Source organism: Myotis daubentonii, chromosome 16 (assembly GCF_963259705.1).
Source record: "Myotis daubentonii chromosome 16, mMyoDau2.1, whole genome shotgun sequence".
Classification (NCBI taxonomy): Eukaryota; Metazoa; Chordata; class Mammalia; order Chiroptera; family Vespertilionidae; genus Myotis; species Myotis daubentonii.
Window position 1 is genome coordinate 25913600 of NC_081855.1, and position 19345 is coordinate 25932944.

Sequence of the window (19345 nt, forward strand, 5' to 3'; positions counted from 1 at the left end):
CCTGGGTTGTGGGCTCAGTCCTCGATAGGGGGCGTGCAGGAGGCAGCAGATCAATGATTCTCTCTCATTGTTGATGTTTCTTTCTCTCTCTCTCTCTTCTCTCCCTTCCCCCTTCTAAAATCAATACAAATATATTTTTTAAAAATTACATTTGATGGCAAATTTAAGTATTTTGAATACAACCAAGATTAGTTTACCAGCAAAGCTATCATTTAGAATTGAAGATCAGAATAAGAGCTTCACAGACAAGAAAAAGCTAAAGTAGTTCATCACCAACAAACCAGTATTACATGAAATGTTGAAGGGTATTCTTTAAGAAGAGGGGAAAAAAAAGATAAAAATACTATGAACCATGTAATGGCAATAAATACATATCTACCAAAAAAATTGAAACTAAAAATCAAAATAAATGACAATAAATCTAATGAAGAAAATAAACTGATGAATAAAATAGAATCAAGGCATGGAAACATGGAATGGACTGATGAATCTCAGAGAGGGATCAGGAAGAGATTAGCCAGAGACCTTATATGCATATATGCATTAACTATGGACAAAAACAGTAGCATGGTGAAGGCTTGGGTGGGGTGGGAACTGGGTGGAGAGTGGCAATAAAAAGCTTCTGCACAGCAAAAGAAACCATCAACAAGATAACAAGAAAGCCCAATGCATGGGAGAACATATTTGCCAAGGTTATCTCCGATAAGGGTCTAATCTCCAACATTTACAGGAAACTCATACAACTTAATAAAAGGAAGATAAACAACCCAATTTAAAAAATGGGCAAAAGACCTTAATAGACACTTTTCAAAACTGGACATGCAGAAGGCCAAGAGACATATGAAAACATGCTCAAAGTCATTAGTCATCAGAGATGCAAATCAAAATGACAATGAGGTACCATCTCACACCTGTCAGAATGGCTATCAACAAATCAACAACAAGTGCTGGTGAAGATGTGGAGAAAGGGGACCTCTTGTGCACTGCTAGTGGGAATGCAAACTGGTGCAGCCACTGTGGAAAATGGTATGGACTTTCCTCAAAACATTAAAAATGGAACTCCCATTTGACCCAGTAATTCCACTTCTAGGAATATATCCCAAGAAATCAGAAACACCAATTAGAAAGGATATATGCACCCCTATGTGCATAGCAGCACAATTTGTAATAGCTAAGTTTTGGAAACAGCCTAAGTGCCCATCAGCAGACGAGTGAATTAGAAAACGGTGGTACATCTACACAATGGAATACTACGCTGCTACAAAAAAAGAAAGAACTCTTACCATTGGCAACAGCATGGATGAACCTGGAAAGCATTATGCTAAGCAAAATACGCCAGTCAGAGAAATATAAATATCACATGATCTCACCCATTTGTGGAAAATAATGAATATAAATTGATGAACAAAAATGGATCAAGAGACATAGAAGCATGGAACAAACCGTCAAACCTCAGAAGGCAGGCAGGGGAGGATGGGGCGGATATAAGGGATCAACCAAAGACCTTGTATGTGCGCATATAAGCATAACCAATGGACACAGACAGTAGGGGAGTGAGGGCATGTGCAGGGGATTGGGGGCGGCTAGGGAGAGATCAATGGGGGGGGGGAAAGGAGACATAGGTAACACTTTAAACAATAAAGATTTTAAATTAAAAAATATACAGATAAAAATAGATTTCCACATCAGTCAAATGAGGGCTTCAACGTGAAAGAAGGCTGTAATGGGAAATAAAGGAGACATCATTTTTGCATCTCTGGGTCTTCCTGAGCAAAATTCAATCCTAGCCCATGATCTGCCCCGTGGCTGGCCTTAGACTATGAGCTCCCTGTGTCTATGGGGAATCTATGTTCATGGTCTCCAGGTTCTCCTGGCAGAGGGCAGGGGTCCCATGCAGTGTTGGCAGGGGTCAGGCCCTACACATCCAGCATCCCTGAGCCAGGCACAGGCGGCTTGGAGCAGACAGTTGACATCGTTTGCTAACGGTCAAGGCTGGAGAGAAACAACACTAGGTACCTGGTTCCACAGGACTGAAGAAACATCCCTTTGATAATGATGTGATGTCCATACCGGAGGGTGTACCGGTCACCCCCTTGTGTGGCCTTAGAGAAGGGGATGACCTGCAGGGAGAAGGCAGTCAGTTAGTGGCCCTGCTCCTTCTGTCCGTTCCCCCTGGCACTTGCTAGTGGCCGGCCTGGTGTGTCAGACAATGTCCCAGGGGCTGGATTCAGCTGTAAATTGGGCATATGGAGTCTCAGTTTCATGGAACTTCCCACCTGTGAGGAAGCCGACTTGGATCCGGGGAGTTACACGTTCATTCTGAGACTGATAAGGAGACTACCAGGCTCTGAGACAATGTAACCCAGAGCTGACCTCTCTTAAGGGGAAGTAGCAGCTTTCAAGAGGAGGAAGTAGCATGAACATGGCCCCGAGAGGGGAAGGAACCAGGGTAGAGAGAGGGGCTGCTGGACCACAGGCCAGGCTCTTAGCAAAGACCCAGGGCCCTAGTTCAAGACTCAGAAACCCAAGGGACCAAAGAGGCCAGCAGCCAATTCTAAAGGATAAACCTTCTGCTCCCTGAGAAGGCCAAGAAGGGGCATCCTCCTGCCCACCCCACCACAGAACAGTGTGACCATGACCTTTGCCCTCCCAGCCACCTCAGGTAGCACCTGGATGCTCTGTATCCTCTCCTGCTCCTGCTCCCCAGACCCTCCCCAGGCCCTGGCCACCTCCGAGGCTCCAGTGAGGTGTCTGCACTCCTCCTCGGCCCCATAGAACCCGTTTTGTCAAATGCCCTTCCCGGCCACTTGGAAGGACAATGGTTATGGTGAGGCTTGCATGGTTTTAGAGCCAGGCATCATCCATGTTTGGAGCCTAATTCTGCTGCTCGTTTCCTGGGTGACCTCAGGGAGCTTATGTTACCTCTTTTGTCTGTTTCCTCATCTGTAACATAGCAGTACATCTTACCTTCTGCGTAAGATCAATGATTTAGTGAGAAAAAGTCTAGGAAAGAGACTGGCACACAGTAGGTGTCTATAACACCCCCTTCCCTCTTGGTCTCTCTGAGCAAAATTCCAAATTGGTTTCTTCATGACTTTTAAGCTAACCTCCAGGATGCCTGTTATCTGATGTGCTCTTAACATGCACTAACCTAGGAGATAGCTTCCAGCTCCTAGTCAATCTTCACATTTCTCTAGTAGTTAATGTGTTCTCTAACTTCTTTAAGCCAGCTCCCTACCTAAGTGAAATGCTTGTAGGAGCCAGGCAGGTGATGTGTAGGAGGGAGATTGTCAGGTAGGGGCAATAGGGAGTGGCAGAGACCATGACAAAGTAGACACCATCTCTCTCATCCAAAGGGACAGTGTCCTCTCAGCTCTAACCTGGACGAATTAATTAATTTAGATGGATTAACCCCTCTGTGGGTCAGAGCTTGCTCTCAGCGCTGGCCAGGCCTGGAGGCTGAGGACTCTTTCCCCCTCTTCCTCTCTGGAGGCCCAGTGTCCCCAGCGGGCACCCGGCCACAGCTGGCACAGGGGGCTCACTCCAGGGCCAGTGGGAGACTGTCAGGCAAAGAGGCTGCTGCCCCAAATGTTCTGAGGTGCTTCTGGGCCCATTTCCCTGGCTGTTCCTAGTTATCCTGGCAACAGCCCTGGCCATTATCAGGGTCAGCCCTACAGATGAGGAAACTGAGCACAGAAGGTCTGGTAACTTGCCCAAAGCCACCCAGCTGGTCAGTAATAGGGTGGTGTGTGGGTCCCAGCACCCATGCTGTGAAGCCCCACACAGGCTGCTTCTCACGATGAAGCACAGACATCCTGGCTCCTGGCTCCCTGAGGGCTTCCCCCACCAAACAGTGTCCTGTCCTGTGTGTGGTTCCAGCGTCCACCCTGGCCTCTGAGGAGGCGGGCCCAGATGAGGCCGGCGGGGCTTGGCAAGGAATGGGGCTGAGGCCCCCCAAGCAGACCCTCCTGGTGTTCAGCTGGTCCTCAGAACAGCCAGGCCGGGGGCACTTCCTGGCACAGGTTGGAGGAAGAGGGAGGTGAATGCTGATGGATGGAAATCACTGGGTCTCCCGGGAGAGGGTGACTGAGTGGGGTGGAAGGGCTCTCCTCCCGCCTCTGGTGGCTACACCCATCCCCTTCCTGTTTGTACTCCAGGCCCAGTTTGAACTCTCTGCTGCCCAAGCAGGGTTTTCATTCTAATTTGAAACAGCTGGCATTTGAATCCAAGGTCTGAAAACTAAAAACCAGTCACCAAGATGAGAAAATGGCAGTGCCTGGAAGGAGGCTGGGATCTCCCATTTTACAATCAGCCTAAGGGGACACGCTCTCACACTGAGGCCACCCGCCTACCCATACCCCACCCAGGAAGCGCTCTCTCACTCCTCCTCCGGGCCCTGTTTGCCAAGGCTGGGAGAGGCTTCCACAGGCCGGTCCAGGGCACAGTGACGTCCTGGGCCTGGGGCTGCCACCTGCCTGCCTCCCCCATTACTGCTCTCCCTGTGGGCACCTCCCCTTCTGGGGTAAATCAAGGCACTCTCCTCTCCGACCATCTGGGACACATGGTAAGTGGCCTCAACGCTTCTGAGCCTCAGTTTCCCATGGATGGCATGGGGATAATAAAGCTCAGAGGGTTCACACAGCCACCCAGACAGGGCCCACACATGTGGCCAAAAGGTGGGAAAGGCAGCCCTTACATCCCACACTGCAGGGCAGCACCTCCTCTCTCACTCCCCAGAGAGCCCCCCTGCACACACCCTGGACCTGCCCCTGATAACTCACCCCCCAGGGAGCAGACCCCCCTCAGGAGGTCTTCCCTGCTGCCCCCAGACTCCTAATCATGCGCAACGCTTCAAAGGCCCCCGCTGCCTGCCAGGCAACATGAAAACACCCTAGACATGCTACCTGCATCCTTATCCCAATCCTGGGAGGCGGCTCAAGGATTACCCCTATTTTACCGATGTTGAAACTGAGGCCCAGAGAGCTAACACCAGTTCGCGTGAGGTCACCGAACTAGGAAATGGCTCAACCCAGGAAGGCCATCTCCTAAGTCAGTGCCCAAGCTGGGCTGCTGGGCTCCCGGGGAAGTCCTGCTGGGCTCCCCTTTCATTCCAACAAAGCCCCACCCTCCCAGGGCTGACCAGTGCCCTTCCCCCCTCAGCACCCAGGACAGGACAGGCGCCCAGAGGGAGCTCCATCCCATCTGTGCAATGCCCCAGTGAGGGTGATTATCATCCCTCGGTCCTGAGAGGCAGGTGAGACCAGCCTGGGGCAGAGGTTGTGTCAGAATTGCCCCATTGGGCATGTCTGCCCCCGACCCACCCTCTGCCACCCCAGCCTGGTTTCCTCAGAGACCCAGAGCGGCTTCCCTGGCAAGGCAGCCAGCTCAGCCCTGCAGCATCGCCTGTGCCCACTGCCTGGGAACTCACTGGGTTCACGACGGAAAGCTGGTCGCAGATGGGGGCCATCTCTCCACCACCTCTGTGGTCCCAGCTGCTCCTCACACCAGCCAGGCAGTTCTCTTCACTGGGAAGGATTTACAAGAAACAGAAACCAAAGCCACATGGCAGTTATTCAATGGGAGGAGCCAGGAGCAAGAGGACATGGATTCAGGGAAAGAGAAACAAAGTGCTGGAGGAGAAGGGGCCGGGATGGGGCTCAGGGACAGGTAAGCAAACACTCCAATGACTTTTCCTTCCTCTCTGTATCGTGTTTGGTTCGTGTACAGGTTCTCAGAGTCTGACCACTGACATGACAGCGAGTTTCAGAGGCTGCTGCCCCTGGGTGTATGGCTGTGTCTCCTGAGCATGCTCAGTCACAATGTCCAGAAAACAATGGGCTACTTGACAGGGCCACAGGGCGGGGTGGTGGTGCTGGAAGGCCTGGTTATACTCACTTTCCACACAGAGAAACTGAGGCTCAGAGACATGACCAAGGTCACAGGGCTCACTAGTGGCAGCCTGACCTCAGTGAGGACATTGTGATTCACAAAAAGATATTTCTCTCCTTTAAAATTCTATTCCTCTTATAAATACATCGCCATGTCGAAAAAGGTGTTTTACAAATAGAAAACCTCATCATGGATGTTATGATATCCATTATAGTGGTACCCAGGGAGCTTCTGAGTTCCCTCTCAGTGAATTTACATCTTTCTTCTCTCTTCCCTCTCTCCTCCTTTCTCCCTTTTCTTTCTGTGCTTTAGAATATGGAGAGGAGCCCTGGCCGGTTTTTTCTCAGTGGTTAGAGCGTCAGCCCACGGAGCCAAGGGTCACAGGTTCCATTCCCAGTCAAGGGCAGGTACCTCCAGTGCAGGTTCAATCCCCAGCCCCATTTGGGGGTGTGTGCCGGAGGCAACCTATTGAATTCTCTCTCTCACACCCCATCGTTTCCTTTCACTCTGTCTGAAAATCAATGAAAAAAAAATCCTCGTGTGAGGATATAAAAAACAAACAGAGAGAAGTCTATTCCAAATGAAGTGGAGATCAGGGTAACATTAAATGAACTGCCTTTAACTGGCTTCAGCGCCTAGTTAAGGGAAATGATTAAACAGAGACTAGCAAGATAGGCTGGGTCCAAGGAGTAGATTGGAAAGTAGAGCAGAGGGGACAATGAACTTACCTGAAGTCAAGCAGGTCCCTGCAATGTGCTAGAGAGAAAACCAATGAGCTATCAGACTGTTAAGGCCAAAGGTGATCCTGAGTGGGGGGGGTGAAAGGATTGAGAAAAGACAGACAAGAGAATGAAAGGTGGGTCTCGGTGGGACGCTGCTCCCTGATGAGGAGACAGCGCCAGCGCCCACAAGCCGTGTCTTTATTTTATAGCAGATGCCACGAGGCAAAGTAGAGGCGTGATCACGTTGTTTACAGCATTCTCGTGAGTTCCAACCTCACTCAACTACATGCACCCGAACTCTATCACAAGGCACGTGGGGCCACGTGTTTGGACCATAGGTTCCAGCTTACAACCACAGCCGTTGGCTATAGTTGTGCTGGGAGGGCTCTGCCCTCCAGCTGGGACTTGCACGTGGCCATGAGAGGACCCCGTCCTTTCATTAGTCCGAGGCTTGAACCTGGCCAAAACACTGTATCTGTGCCCCACACATCCCCCTTTTGTTTTTAAACACGCCCATTTATATCATCCAAAAAACTCTAAACAAATTATTCAGCATCATCAAAACAGACTTCTGGCTATTTAACAAAAGCATAAACAGAGCAATGGACAGAGGACACAACTCTGGCTAATAACAAAGCAATACCAATGCAAAATCAAACTACAAACATGTCAACATTTTCAGGATATTCCACCCAGAGTCCTTAGAATTAGCTCCACAAGATTTTACAGAAAACTGACAGTTCACCAACACTAGCATAGCTTCAACTTGCTTTTCTAACATCTGCTTGGCCTCAGTTGCTATCTTCTTCAGCTGACTCCATGTTGATACCTTGGTCACTAACGTAGTAAAATGCCGCTGATGCAAAGATGTCTTTGATGCAAAACTAGTCCCCTGGATCAGGCTGCCTGGACGGTTGACCTCGGCACTGAGTCCGCACCAGTCCCAGTCACATCAGCCCTGTCCACGCCGGTGGAAGTCTGGTCCCTTCACAGTTTCTTTCCTTAGCCGCTGCTGCATGGAAACGAGCAACCCTCGGTCCTGCAGAGCTGGAGACTTTCAACTCTGAGTCTGGGGTCTCACACAGATGCAAAGTCCCAGGGAGCTATCAGGTCGCACAAGCAAAGATAACCAAAGCCTAGAAACAATGCAACTGCTGCAAGAGCTTACAATCTAGGCCTAAAATAAAAATTACTTCCTTAAACATCAACCACCACAGCCATCTTCTGTTTTACAGTGGCTTAACCAAAACCCAGGAGATTTCTACCTTATTTTATATGTTCCTGTTTACTTCTTATTTTCTTACTTCCTACCGCTTGCTTCTTATTGCTTATTTTCTATTTCTACTGCTTATTTCTCTACCGCTTATTCTACCGCTTATTTCTACCACTTATTTTATTTTCTACTTATTTCTCTATCACCTATTTTCTACCGCTTGCTTCTTGCCGCTTGCTTTCTACTGCTTATTTTCTATTTCTACCACCTATTTTCTACTTATTTATCTATTCCTACAGCTTATTTCTACCACTTATTTCTACCACTTATTTCTACTTATTTCTCTATTCCTACTGCTTATTTCTACCGCTTATTTCTACTTATTTCTCTATTCCTACTGCTTATTTCTACCACTTATTTCTACTTATATTTTCTACTGCTTACTTTCTACAGCTTATTTCTACCAATTCTTATTTCTACCTTAGAAATTTAAAAATGCTTAAAAATTAAGCATTATTCCCATGTTTTACACCAAGCTAATTTTACCACACTTCAGCTCCCTACCTTATTTTTGTTTTTTGGCCTTCTTAATTTTGCTTTTTAAGCTTAAATTCTTATTTTCTTACTTTTGTTTTTTAAGCTTACACTCTGCGCGCACCTTGGAGCCTCCTTTCACCTGACCACTTTTTAAATTACCCCAAACTCAGGCCTGTTCGGACGCCACTTGTTACCGCCAAAGGTGATCCTGAGTGGGGGGTGAAAGGATTGAGAAAAGACAGACAAGAGAATGAAAGCTGTGTCTCGGTGGGACGCTGCTCCCTGATGAGGAGACAGCGCCAGCGCCCACAAGCCGTGTCTTTATTTTGTAGCAGATGCCATGAGGCAAAGTAGGGGTGTGATCAAGTTGTTTACAGCATTCTCGTGAGTTCCAACCCTACTCAACTACATGCACATGAACTCTATCACAAGGCACGTGGGGCCACGTGTTTGGACCATAGGTTCCAGCTTACAACCACAGCCGTTGGCTATAGTTGTGCTGGGAGGGTCCTGCCCTTCCAGCTGGGACTTGCACGTGGAAATGAGAGGACCCTGTCACTTCATTAGTCCGAGGCTTAAACCTGGCCAAAACACTGTAGCCGCGCCCCACATCAGACAAGCCTGAATGAACAGTTAAAGGTCAGATAGCTGCCATGTTGGTAGAAGGTGCCCAAGTTCACACATAGATCTGTACCTCTGTTCCTTCTTGAGCCTTGTCTAGATGCACTAGAATTTGCAAAGACTGACTTCTTTGAGATGCTCCTGTAAACTGAAGTCATTGGCCCACCCTTTATCCCCATTATATCCTGAGTCAACTAGAATTTAAACAGTTGAAGGTGCAGACAGCACAGTTGGAGCAAAAAGGAGGGCAAGGAAGGGAAATTCTTTGCTATCCTCTCCAGCAGCAGGGACACCAGGGTCAATGCCATCACTGATGTGGACATGGATCCAGTGGAACTCTCATTCCTTGCAGATTGGAGTGTGAAATAACACAATTTTGGAAAACAACTCAAGAGAGATGAACACAAACATTCACGACAGCTTCTCTCCTATAGCTCCAAACTTGTGCACTAGCACAAGTGTGCACCAGCAGGAGAAAGAAGAAACAAGTGATGGTGCTCATACCATGGAAAGGCCACAGCAACCAAAAGGAGCTGTGACACAGGAAACCTCAGTGACCTCAGATTGGACAATGAACCTGGGAGGGCATGAGGGAGTCTTCTGGGAGCTGAAAATTGTTAGGTTTAGCAGATGATGCAGGCTACGAAAGAATTCACAACTAAGGGAACAGATGCAGTGAGGACATTTATTTCACTTTCCAAGGGAGGAGAGGGCCAGGTATTGCTAGTCAATACAGGGCAGGGAACAAGGAGTGGCTTCTGCTTTTAAAGAGCAAGCAATTGCAGTGGCTAAGCAACAAGGAAGCGGGAGGTGGGTGGGAGATTGTGTTGAAATTGAGCAGATACCAGGGGGGTGGTCTTAAAAAGTTTGTTTGTTTGCTTTCCAGGGGACAGTCCATCAGATGTCCCAAGGAGGTGACTTATCATGCTTAGAGCAAATGTTATAGAGTTCAAAAGAGACGTCTCTGAAAGAGGAGGAGGGTTGGGAGCTTTCTACTAACTAGAGACTCCTTGTGAATTATCCCTGAATTGTGGAAACAGCAGGTATGAGGAGGATGCAAGAATGTAGCTTGAGAGTAGCTTATGTTGTCCCACAGTTTGAACAGAGGAGCCAACAATCTTGGGGTTTAATTACCAGGTGTTTCTCATAAACATGGAAGGCCACAGCAAAGAAAAAGAGAGGCTATTTTTCTGTCCTTGCAGAAGTTTGCTGGAACTTAATCTGGTTGGTGGTCATGTTACAGAATTTACCAGGCGACTGGAAAGTACACAGGAATACTTGGAGACATAGGAAGAAACAATTTATTTTCAGATGTTGTGCATGTACTAGTACAATGACTCAGGGGAGACTGTTTCTCTCCAAATCCTGAGCAAACCAATATGGAGGAAGCTTTCCCTTTATACCCTTTTGGTTTCTTTGTCCCCCAGATATGGATTGCACTTCCGGACCTTTGGTGGGCTTTGCAAAAAGCCCTGTGTGTTGGGATGGGGGCCATGAGACCACACCTGGCACCAGCACTGATAACCCGCTCTGGGGGTTGTGTATTTGTTCATGGTTTGTGGCCTCTGTAAAATGGGAGTACTTAGGCAAACAGGTCATACAAGACCAGATAATGGAGGAAGGGGCAGGGACTAGACCAGTGGTTCTCAACCTTCCTAATGCCATGACCCTTTAATACAGTTCCTCATGTCGTGGTGACCCCAAAATTCATTGTTACAAATTGAACATAACTAAAGCATAGTGATTAATCACAAAAACAATATGTAATTATATATGTGTTTTCCAATGTTCTGAGGCGACCCCTGTGAAAGGGTCATTCGACGCCCAAAAGGGTCGCGACCCACAGGCTGAGAACCACTGGCCCAGCCTCTATACGCCCTATTCAAGTCAGACCAACCCGCTCCAATCCAATGGAGCCCTGCAAGGAAACAAGCTGTAGAGGCTCTCAAGGAAGTGCTGTCTGAAGCTCCTGCTCTGGGGCATCTGAGCTATACACCCCCCTCCTTCCCTTTCACATATGAAAGTAATGGAAATGCTTCAGGAGTCTGACTCAGAAACATGGAGATCACCACAGACCTATAGGGCATTATAGGCAGCAACCAGACTCAGTGGCAAAAGGGTTCCCTCCCTCCCCGCCTGTAGGTGGTCAATCTTGCTACAGCCATGCTATGTGAACAGACAGAAGAGATGGTTATGGGCTCTCCTTTAACTCTTTATGTTCCTCATCTGTTGAATCTCTGCTGAATCTCAGACTGGGCTGTTCAGAAGATTTTTGAGGCCAGGAAGCCCAACCAACGACACGTCATCAGACTTCACCTGAGATACCTATAGATTTGGGTGAATTCTCAAAGGTCCCCAAATATATCGAGGTTCTTGGGCCTTCCTTGCTCACCTGGCATGGCTGTGGGTAAGCAAGGTACCAGGCTGAATTTTTCAAGAGGTTTTATTGGCTCCAGAAAGTCCTCACCGGGAGAGGACACTGCCCCTGGGAGGCCCCAGGGCACCCACTTCCTGTGCTAAGGGGAGGCTCTCTGTCCATGTGGAGAGCACAGCACAGGGTGACAGGCAGAGGAGAGGTAAACGAGTGAAATCTACCACCTCAGGCCTCCCAGCCATAGGACTAGCTCCCTGGCCTTCGCTTCCTCAGTGATAATGACACCGTCAGGAATGTGTCCCCCTAAAGAGAGTGGCCAAAGTCAGAAAGCTGGGGTCAGAGGAGCAAAGTCTGGCATTGGACCCCAATGTCCTGGAGAATGTGAGAGAGCCCAACACTAGGGGATGAGGGAATAGAGATGTAAGAATTAGGAAGTTTTTCCTATCAAAGCTATAGTTTAGATATTAACTCCATTTCTTTTTTTTATAACCATTTATTTTGTGCTCAAATTCACCCAGGCCTTGCTTTCTGGAAAAGACAAAGGCATAGCTCGCCCCCATTTCCTGGCAGACAATTGAAGTCCAACAGGCAGTTAAAACCACAGACATTCCTGTAGGAGACAAGACATAGTTTTGCACCATTTCCGGGCAGGCATTTGAATCAGCCCCTACTTGTAACTTGCGCTGTCCTCCTCAAGTTAGATATTCGTGATAGACTATGAAACCATACTTTCAAGCCAATCAGGGTACAGTGCAGTAACACGTCAGGGATCAAAGGAGACGGACTGCCCGTTCTTTCTGCTTGCCCACCCTATTGTTGCTGGGGCATTGTACCCTTCTGCAGAAGTTGAGAGCCTCGGCAATCCATTTTGGAGCGTGTGTTTAATCCCCGAGACACTGGTTAAGAGCATTTCTAACAAGAGATGCCCTGGTGACTGTAGGGAGACAGATGTGGTTCCTCAGGCCTTGGGTGTAGATGAAACAATGCAATACAATCAGACCTTCTCAGAGGTCTCAGAGGTCTTCCATCTCTGACAACTCACTTCTCTACCAAGATGTTCACAGAAAAATTGTCTTCCTGGTGAACAAGATTTGGTTCTCAACCTGACAACCCTTTCATGCTGAGACCTCAGCATGACAAAAAGCATCTCTTAGGTCACAATCAAAGGAGAGAATGAGATTCAGTTTTCCCCTAACCCTCCTGTTGTTAACCTCTCAAGAAATCATGCTATGAATATTTTTGTGGTTTTTTTCTCTTTCCTAGCTGGTGAAATGGATGATTAGGAGTATTTTAAAACATAAAGAGGCCGTCAAGAGTGCTAATGTTGCTAAGCCTGTAAAAAAAACCATGATGACAGGTCATTGAAGAGGTAGAAACTTTTGCTGATTTGGATCAATGAAAAGCAGTTAGTCAGTGACAGCACCTCTGAGGCAGTGCTAAGTGAAAAAGTGAAGATGCAGCCTGCTGACTTCCTGAGACACACCCGGAAACAAGTGCTGAACGTGGTTAGGGGAGGTTAGGTACATTGAAGAAAAGAAGTGCTAGTTCATAGATGAAACAGTACATTAGACATGTACCGTATAAAAGAAAGGTTAAAACAGGGAATCATTTGCGGGCCTGGAATGAATTAGTTCAATTTACATTGAGTCTAATGGGAAAATGGATTTGGGTGGTTTTTTTTATATGGTTTATTGATTTTTTACAGAGAGGAAGGGAGAGGAATAGAGAGTTAGAAACATTGATGAGAGAGAAACATCGATCAGCTGCCTCCTGCACCCCCCCCCCACTGGGGATGTGCCCCCAACCAAGGTACATGCCCTCGACCAGAACCGAACCTGGGACCCTTCAGTCCGCAGGCCAACGCTCTATCCACTGAGCCAAACCAGTCAGGGCTGGATTTGGTTTTTTAATAAATCGCTATTCCAACAGCCTTCCAGAATGATTTAAGTTTGAGAACCGAGCTTCTACTGTATTCGTATTTATACCTGTTAGAAAGAAGGCAAACCCCCAATTCAGAAGGCAAACCCCCAATTCAGAGGTCCCAATACAAAACATACTCGGGAGCCAGGCAGCAAGGCAAACATCTTTACTTCTGTCCAGAAGGGCTCGCACACATGGTCTGGAAGTCCTCACACATGAGCAGGGGGTCTGCTTGGCTTTATAATCCCTGATGCCTTGCTCTTGATTGGAGCTCAGGTGCACAGTCTTTCTTGATTGGCTAATTCAAAGGAAGTGGTTGGCCTTTGCTGTTTCAAGATGGTGGCCCCCAGGGGGGCTGGAGTACGCCATTGGGGGGATTAAGGATTCTGTTGAAAAGAGATCAGGAATTCAGTGTGGGATTGCGCCTGCCCCAAGCCCCCACGCACTGTAGGGGGGATGCTCCAGTGTGAGGCTTCCGCCCCTGGATTCTCCCATTCGCCTGCCCTCTCCTGTCAGCCTTGGTGCAACTTCCTGCCTCCCAGACCCCATCATGGCCACCTGCCCTCAGCCCCTCCACAGGCAGCTCCACGAACTCCAGGGCTCCCAGCTGACTTGTACCAGCAGGAGGGACCAAGGTTGTGCACTGACTGAGCTTGCAGACTTACAAGGCACTTGAGTCCAGGGATGATCTTTTGCATCTGGAAGAAAGAAATGGTTAAAAACCTGCTCTCGCCAGCTTGAAGACTGACATCTGCCACCAGAGGGCACCATGTAACACACACCCTCCCACACCAGAGGGCACCACTTAACACACACCCTCCCATACACCCTGCCAGTGGGGAACCTCTCAGTAGCCCAGACCAGACTCTGAAAATTGCAGGGTAGAGGTGTTTCTCCTCTTAAGGGGTGAGGTAGGGGTAAAAGTTCCCTCTGGAGAGGAATGTGGCTTCATTTGTGGCCTTTGGCCCATATTCCTTCTCAGGGGAATTCCTCTAGTTTCACTTTGAAGGAGGAAGTAATTGCGGGCCTTGCTGTCCACAGAATGGCAGGGGCTTGGACAATTCAGCTTGTTTCCGAATCCATCAGCCCAGCCAACCACCCCTACTCCCCCAAACCCTCCCTTCCCACAACCATCAGAGGGTGGCCCAGGGGTCTGGCCTCAGCTGAGCCAGTCGCCCTGTGGCAGAGGCCTGATGCCTGGCCCTGCCCCCTCCTTTTAACCCACAGGAAGGACCAAAGTGAAGGGTTTCCAAAGAGAGAGCAAGAGACTTACAATGGGAGCCATGGTGGCCTGCCAGTAACTTGGAGGCTGAAGGGGACGAAAAAAAAATGCTGGTTAATATTGGTGCCACTTGACAAGGAGATGACAGCTGAAACAGTGGTAAGAAATGCCCCCCAGACTCACGCTTCCTTCCTGCTCCCAAGCAAGCCTCCCTGAGCCCATGGTGCCCAGATGCTCACCCACCATCTCAGGTAACTATGGTTAAGAACAGGGAGGGGGCGGGTGGAGGAGAGGGAACATCCCGCCGGCTCCTCAAGAGGGCGAGAAGGATGTGTCTGACATAGAACATACAGCTCACCTCAGCTCCCAGAGGCAAAACCATTACCTGCCGTGTGCTATTTCACCAGGAGGGTGAAAACTAGTATTTAGTGAGGCCTACTGGGTGCCAAGCTCTGGCTTCAGTGCTTTATGAGGGAGGCATCTTTAGCTTCAGTTTTGCTCAGTGAGAGAACAGGCTCAGAGAGGTTAAGCACCTTGCCCAAGCCTGTCCCGGTAGCAAGCGATCAAATACAAAATGGTACCGAGTTGTGTCTGGTTGTATCAGCATACCCGGTCCTCCCAAGGCCAGGGCCAAAGTGGGGCTGCCCTGCAAAGGCTCCCTGGAGCTCCTCCATCCTAAAGTCAGTGTGGCAGGTGGCAGGGGCCCACCATGCATGTTGATGGGCCACAGGAAGCTGGGTAGGGAGACACCCTTGCCCTTGGCCCCACTGCTCAAGTGGCCAAGGAAGGGCCAGGCCCTGCTCCGTTTCCTGCCCGAGGCCCCTCCCCACCCAGCAGACTGGTCTTGCCCTGACTGGTCTCCGCTTCTACTGACTGTGCAAACCACATCCCTCATTCATTGACCCAGTCCCTATTGCACTCCAGGCACTGGGCAAAGTGCTGGGGATGCACAAAGGGACAAGTCAGAATTCCAAGCTCACAGGTTCGGGGAAGGACGGTTGGAGTGACAGAGACAGACATGTAAATACAGTTACAACAGGACATGGTGCCTGGTGTGCATAGAGTTGTGAAATATCCACTGAGACAAGGAGGCAGTGGGTCATCCAGCATCCTGCCAGGCAGGGAAGATGCCGCTGAGGAGCCACATTACAACAGAACACTGAAGGGCAGTTAGGGGCTGGCTGGAGTGAGGTGGCAAAGGGTCCTTTCGGCACCAGGACAGCAGATGCAGAAGTGTGGTGGCCGGAAGGAGCCTGGAGTTAGCAGTGGAGGCTGATGGAGGGTCTTGGTGGGTGAGGTGGGAGGCCAGCAGGTGGGCTGGGCAAGACTAGGGAGGAATCTGCACATCCAGCTGAGGGACTGGAGCTCTATTGAGCCCGGGGCCTTTAGGGTTTGTAAGGAGGCAGTAGATGCCATTAGATTTGCTTTTGGAAAGGTCTCTCTGGCAGTGGGTGCTGTGAGGGGGTGAGGAGTGAGGAGTCAGGTGGTCTAATCCAAGGCAATGGCTTCAGGAAGGAGAGGCATTGGTGCACTGGAAGGATATTGAGGAGGGGAGGGAAGAATGAAGGGTGCCTCCCAGATCAGGGGCCTGGATGCTGGAGGCAAAGACCAAAAAGTAGTTAACATATAAGTACAGCACGCTAACCGATTGAGTCACTGGAGCTCTGAAAGTAGTTAACAGATAAATGCCAGAAGTCCATCAGAAGGCAGATGGACTTTGATATTCAGCAAGGGCTGAGAATCAGTATATTATTACCTGCTGTTGGCTGAATGGCTGAAGGCAATCCTCTAAGCACATAATCCTTTTATTGTTTATCAAACCTTACCATTGCTGTCTGTTTGCTTTGCTAAATTGCAAAAGTATATTCTAGTAAAAAGCTTTGGGTCTGGAGATTCAGAGAACCATTCCACTAGAGAGTAGGTTTCCGCCTTGTTCCACCATGCATTCTAATTTATATTTCTTGTCTAGTCTATCCATTTATATGTGGCCCCTTCACCAGATCCTGAATCCTCACTGCAAAAGGTTTTGGCATCTGGGTGCCTGGTGGATGGAGATAGGGAACCTTGGGTGGGCATGCAGAGGCCTGTAGGCCCTTGCTGCCTGCTCACTGGAACTAGCCTCTCTGTCAGACCTTCTGTCCTTCCTGCTGACTGCTCAGCCTCCCAGGTTCTCCACCTTTAACTCACTTTTGCTTTCTGCTCCTTGGGCTCTAGTAGGTCACAAGCTGTCTGACCATTTTGCACCACAGGGACATCACCAGGGTCCCATTAAAACAAAAGGTGCTATGGGGTGAAGAGAAGCTTTAATGAGCCAAGGAAGAATGGATAGGCAGGGGCCCGGACAAGAGGGTGGAAGCCAGCCAGGCAGGGACAGACAGAGTAGGCAAGAGGGAGAAAATAACAGAGATGTTCTCAACAAAGAGAGAGGAGCTCATATTTTCTGTGGGCCTCTGAGTGCTTTTCTCATCTTAGTGCTGGCTCTTTAGTGGAGGCCTGAGCACAGCCAGCCTTACAGTCTCTGTATTTTGCTCTGGGGCCTTCATGTTCATGAGATTTGGGGCAATAATGATTGGGCACCGGGATGACAAAGCCCGTGAGGTGGAGCTAAGGGTCAAGAGCATGGCGGTGAGTGAAGGACACACATGTTCCCCGGGGAAGGCTGCTGAAGGGAGTGAACCATGTTTCCTTCTCTCAGGGGGAACCAGGAAGGCACTCAGCCAGGGCTTAGTGGGGACTGGCAAAATCTGGCTCCTAGCTTGGGTTTGGCCTCTGTTCTATTCCCTGTAAATTACTGAGGATACAGAAAGGGACAAGTCAGTATTCCAAGCTTATGGTTTGTGGAAAAGAGGGGGTGGAGTGACTGAGACAGACATGTAAGTACAGTTACAACAGGACATGGTGCCTGGTGTGCACAGAGTTGTTAATAGTGGGGCAGGTCAGGGATTGGGTGGGGCATCCAGCAACCTGCCAGGCAGGGAAGATGCCCCTGAGGAGCCACATTGAAGCAGGGCATTGAAGGGCAGTTAGGGGCTGGCTGGGTGAGGTGGCCAAGGATACTTTGGGCACCAGGACAGGAGATGCAAAAGCGTGGTAGCCAGAAGGAGCCTGGAGTGAGCAGTGGAGGCTGATGGAGGGTCTTCATGGGTGAGGTGGGAGGCCGGGAGGTGGGCTGGGCAAGACTGGGGAAGATTCTGCTCCTGGAACTGGGGAGTTTGAGTTTATTGAGCCCGGGGCCTTTAAGAGATTTAAGCATGAAGAGAATGAGATAGGATTTGCTTATGGGAAGGTCACTATGGCAGTAGGTGGGTGTGAGGGGAGAGAGGGGGGAGGGGAGGGTGGCTTGGACCAAGGCAGTGGCTTCAGGAAGGAGAGGTGACGGTGCCCTGGAGGGACAGCAATGAAGGGAGGGGAGAGCCAAGGACACCTCCCAGGTCCCTGGCCTGGGTGCCTGGTGGATGGAAATAGGGAACCGTGGGTGGGCATGATGGGGCTTAGACGCCCTGGCTGCCTGATGGATGGAAGTAGCCTCTCTCAGACCCCTGTCCTTCCTGCTGACTGCTCAGCTCCCAGGTGTCCATGTTCAACTCACTTTTGGTTTCCACTCTTTGGACTCAGGTGAGCCACAGGGACTGGGGTAGGACTGCACCTCAGACATCATCTTCTGGAGACAGACTGCACGGGTGTCCTGTTAAAACAAAAGGCGACATGGAGTGAAGAGAAGCTTTAATGAGTCCAGGAAGAGTGGAAAGGCAGGGGCCCAGACAAGAGGGAGGAAGACAGGCAGGTATGGACAGAGTAGGAGAGAGGGAGAGAATAAGAGATGGGAACAAAGAGAGAGGAGCTCATATTTTCTGTGGGCCTACTGTGTGTCTTTCCCATCTCGGGAGCATACTTAAATACCGAAGTGGAAATAACATCTCCACTCCAGGCGCCTGGGGCCCTGTGGGAATGTGGGCCAGGCATCCCCCAATCTTCCCAGTTTTCACAAAAAGCCAGGCATTCAGGTTTCCATGTGATATTACCTGACCTTGAAAATTTTTGGTAAAATACACATAAAATTTACCACCTTCACCATTTTCATGAGTACACTGGAGGGGCATTCAGTGCCTTCACACTGTTGTGCAGTCATCAACAGCACTGAGCTCCACAATGAAAACCTGCTCCTGACCTTGTAGATGTTGGCAACACATTCAAACCTTGGAAAAACCAAAGAGAGTCCAGTAGACAGTGGTGTGGGCCCATGGGGGCCATTTCGTGACCTCTGACATGTATCGCCTCATTGAGCCCACACATACCTACTGGGGAGGCTGTGACTATGGCCCTTGCACAGATGAGAAACTGAGGCTGGGAGAGGCAGACTCACTTGCCTGAGATCCCACAGCTGATGACAATGGCAGAGCTGGGATCTGAGCTAGATTCAGTGTGATTCCCAAGCTGGGTTCTCTCTGGGACCACATGGCCTCCTAACCAGGGTGTGAGTAGAGAGGGACAGGCAAGAAGGGAAGGAATCAGGCTGAGGCAGGTGCTCTGGACAGAAATGGTGACATAGGAAGAGCGGGATGGAGGGAGCCAAAGGTGTGTCCCTAGAGTCACCTGAGTGAGAGATTGGCTGGAACATTTGGACCCACCCAACAGGCCTAGGCATAGCTAGTGTTGCCCCTGCACCCAGATGGTGGGACAAGTGCCAGATGGACATTCTAACCTCGATGCTGATCTGTGTCACCTCCACACCACCGGTGAAGGAGATGGTGTCCACACGGTGGAAGGGCACACGGTGTGTGTACTTCGTAAAGTCCTTTCCATTCACCTTCACCTGTCAACAGGAGTACATAGTCCAGGAGAGGGGT

General features: G+C 49.5%; 2 protein-coding genes across 16 annotated transcripts in view; both read right to left on the reverse strand.

The window, feature by feature from the left end:
* Positions 1-6926, reverse strand: part of LOC132218338 (galectin-9B-like) — a 38871-nt gene extending 31945 nt beyond the window's left edge. Inside the window, exon 1 of the mRNA XM_059669454.1 lies at positions 6618-6926. The gene's annotated coding sequence lies outside the window, so the exon portion shown is untranslated. The remainder of the gene's footprint in view (positions 1-6617) is intronic.
* LOC132218339 (galectin-9-like) overlaps positions 1-19345 on the reverse strand; it is a 67160-nt gene that overhangs the window by 8173 nt on the left and 39642 nt on the right. For 6 of the 15 annotated variants that reach the window (XM_059669472.1, XM_059669461.1, XM_059669469.1 and 3 more), the window contains exon 2: positions 2017-2120. In XM_059669472.1, coding sequence (XP_059525455.1) covers positions 2017-2120 — 104 coding nt within the window. Of the gene's footprint in view, positions 1-2016; positions 2121-13427; positions 13663-13941; positions 13975-14549; positions 14586-18087; positions 18184-19200; positions 19312-19345 lie in introns of those variants that run through there. The other 9 variants (XM_059669471.1, XM_059669465.1, XM_059669458.1 and 6 more) reach the window with 7 other exon arrangements.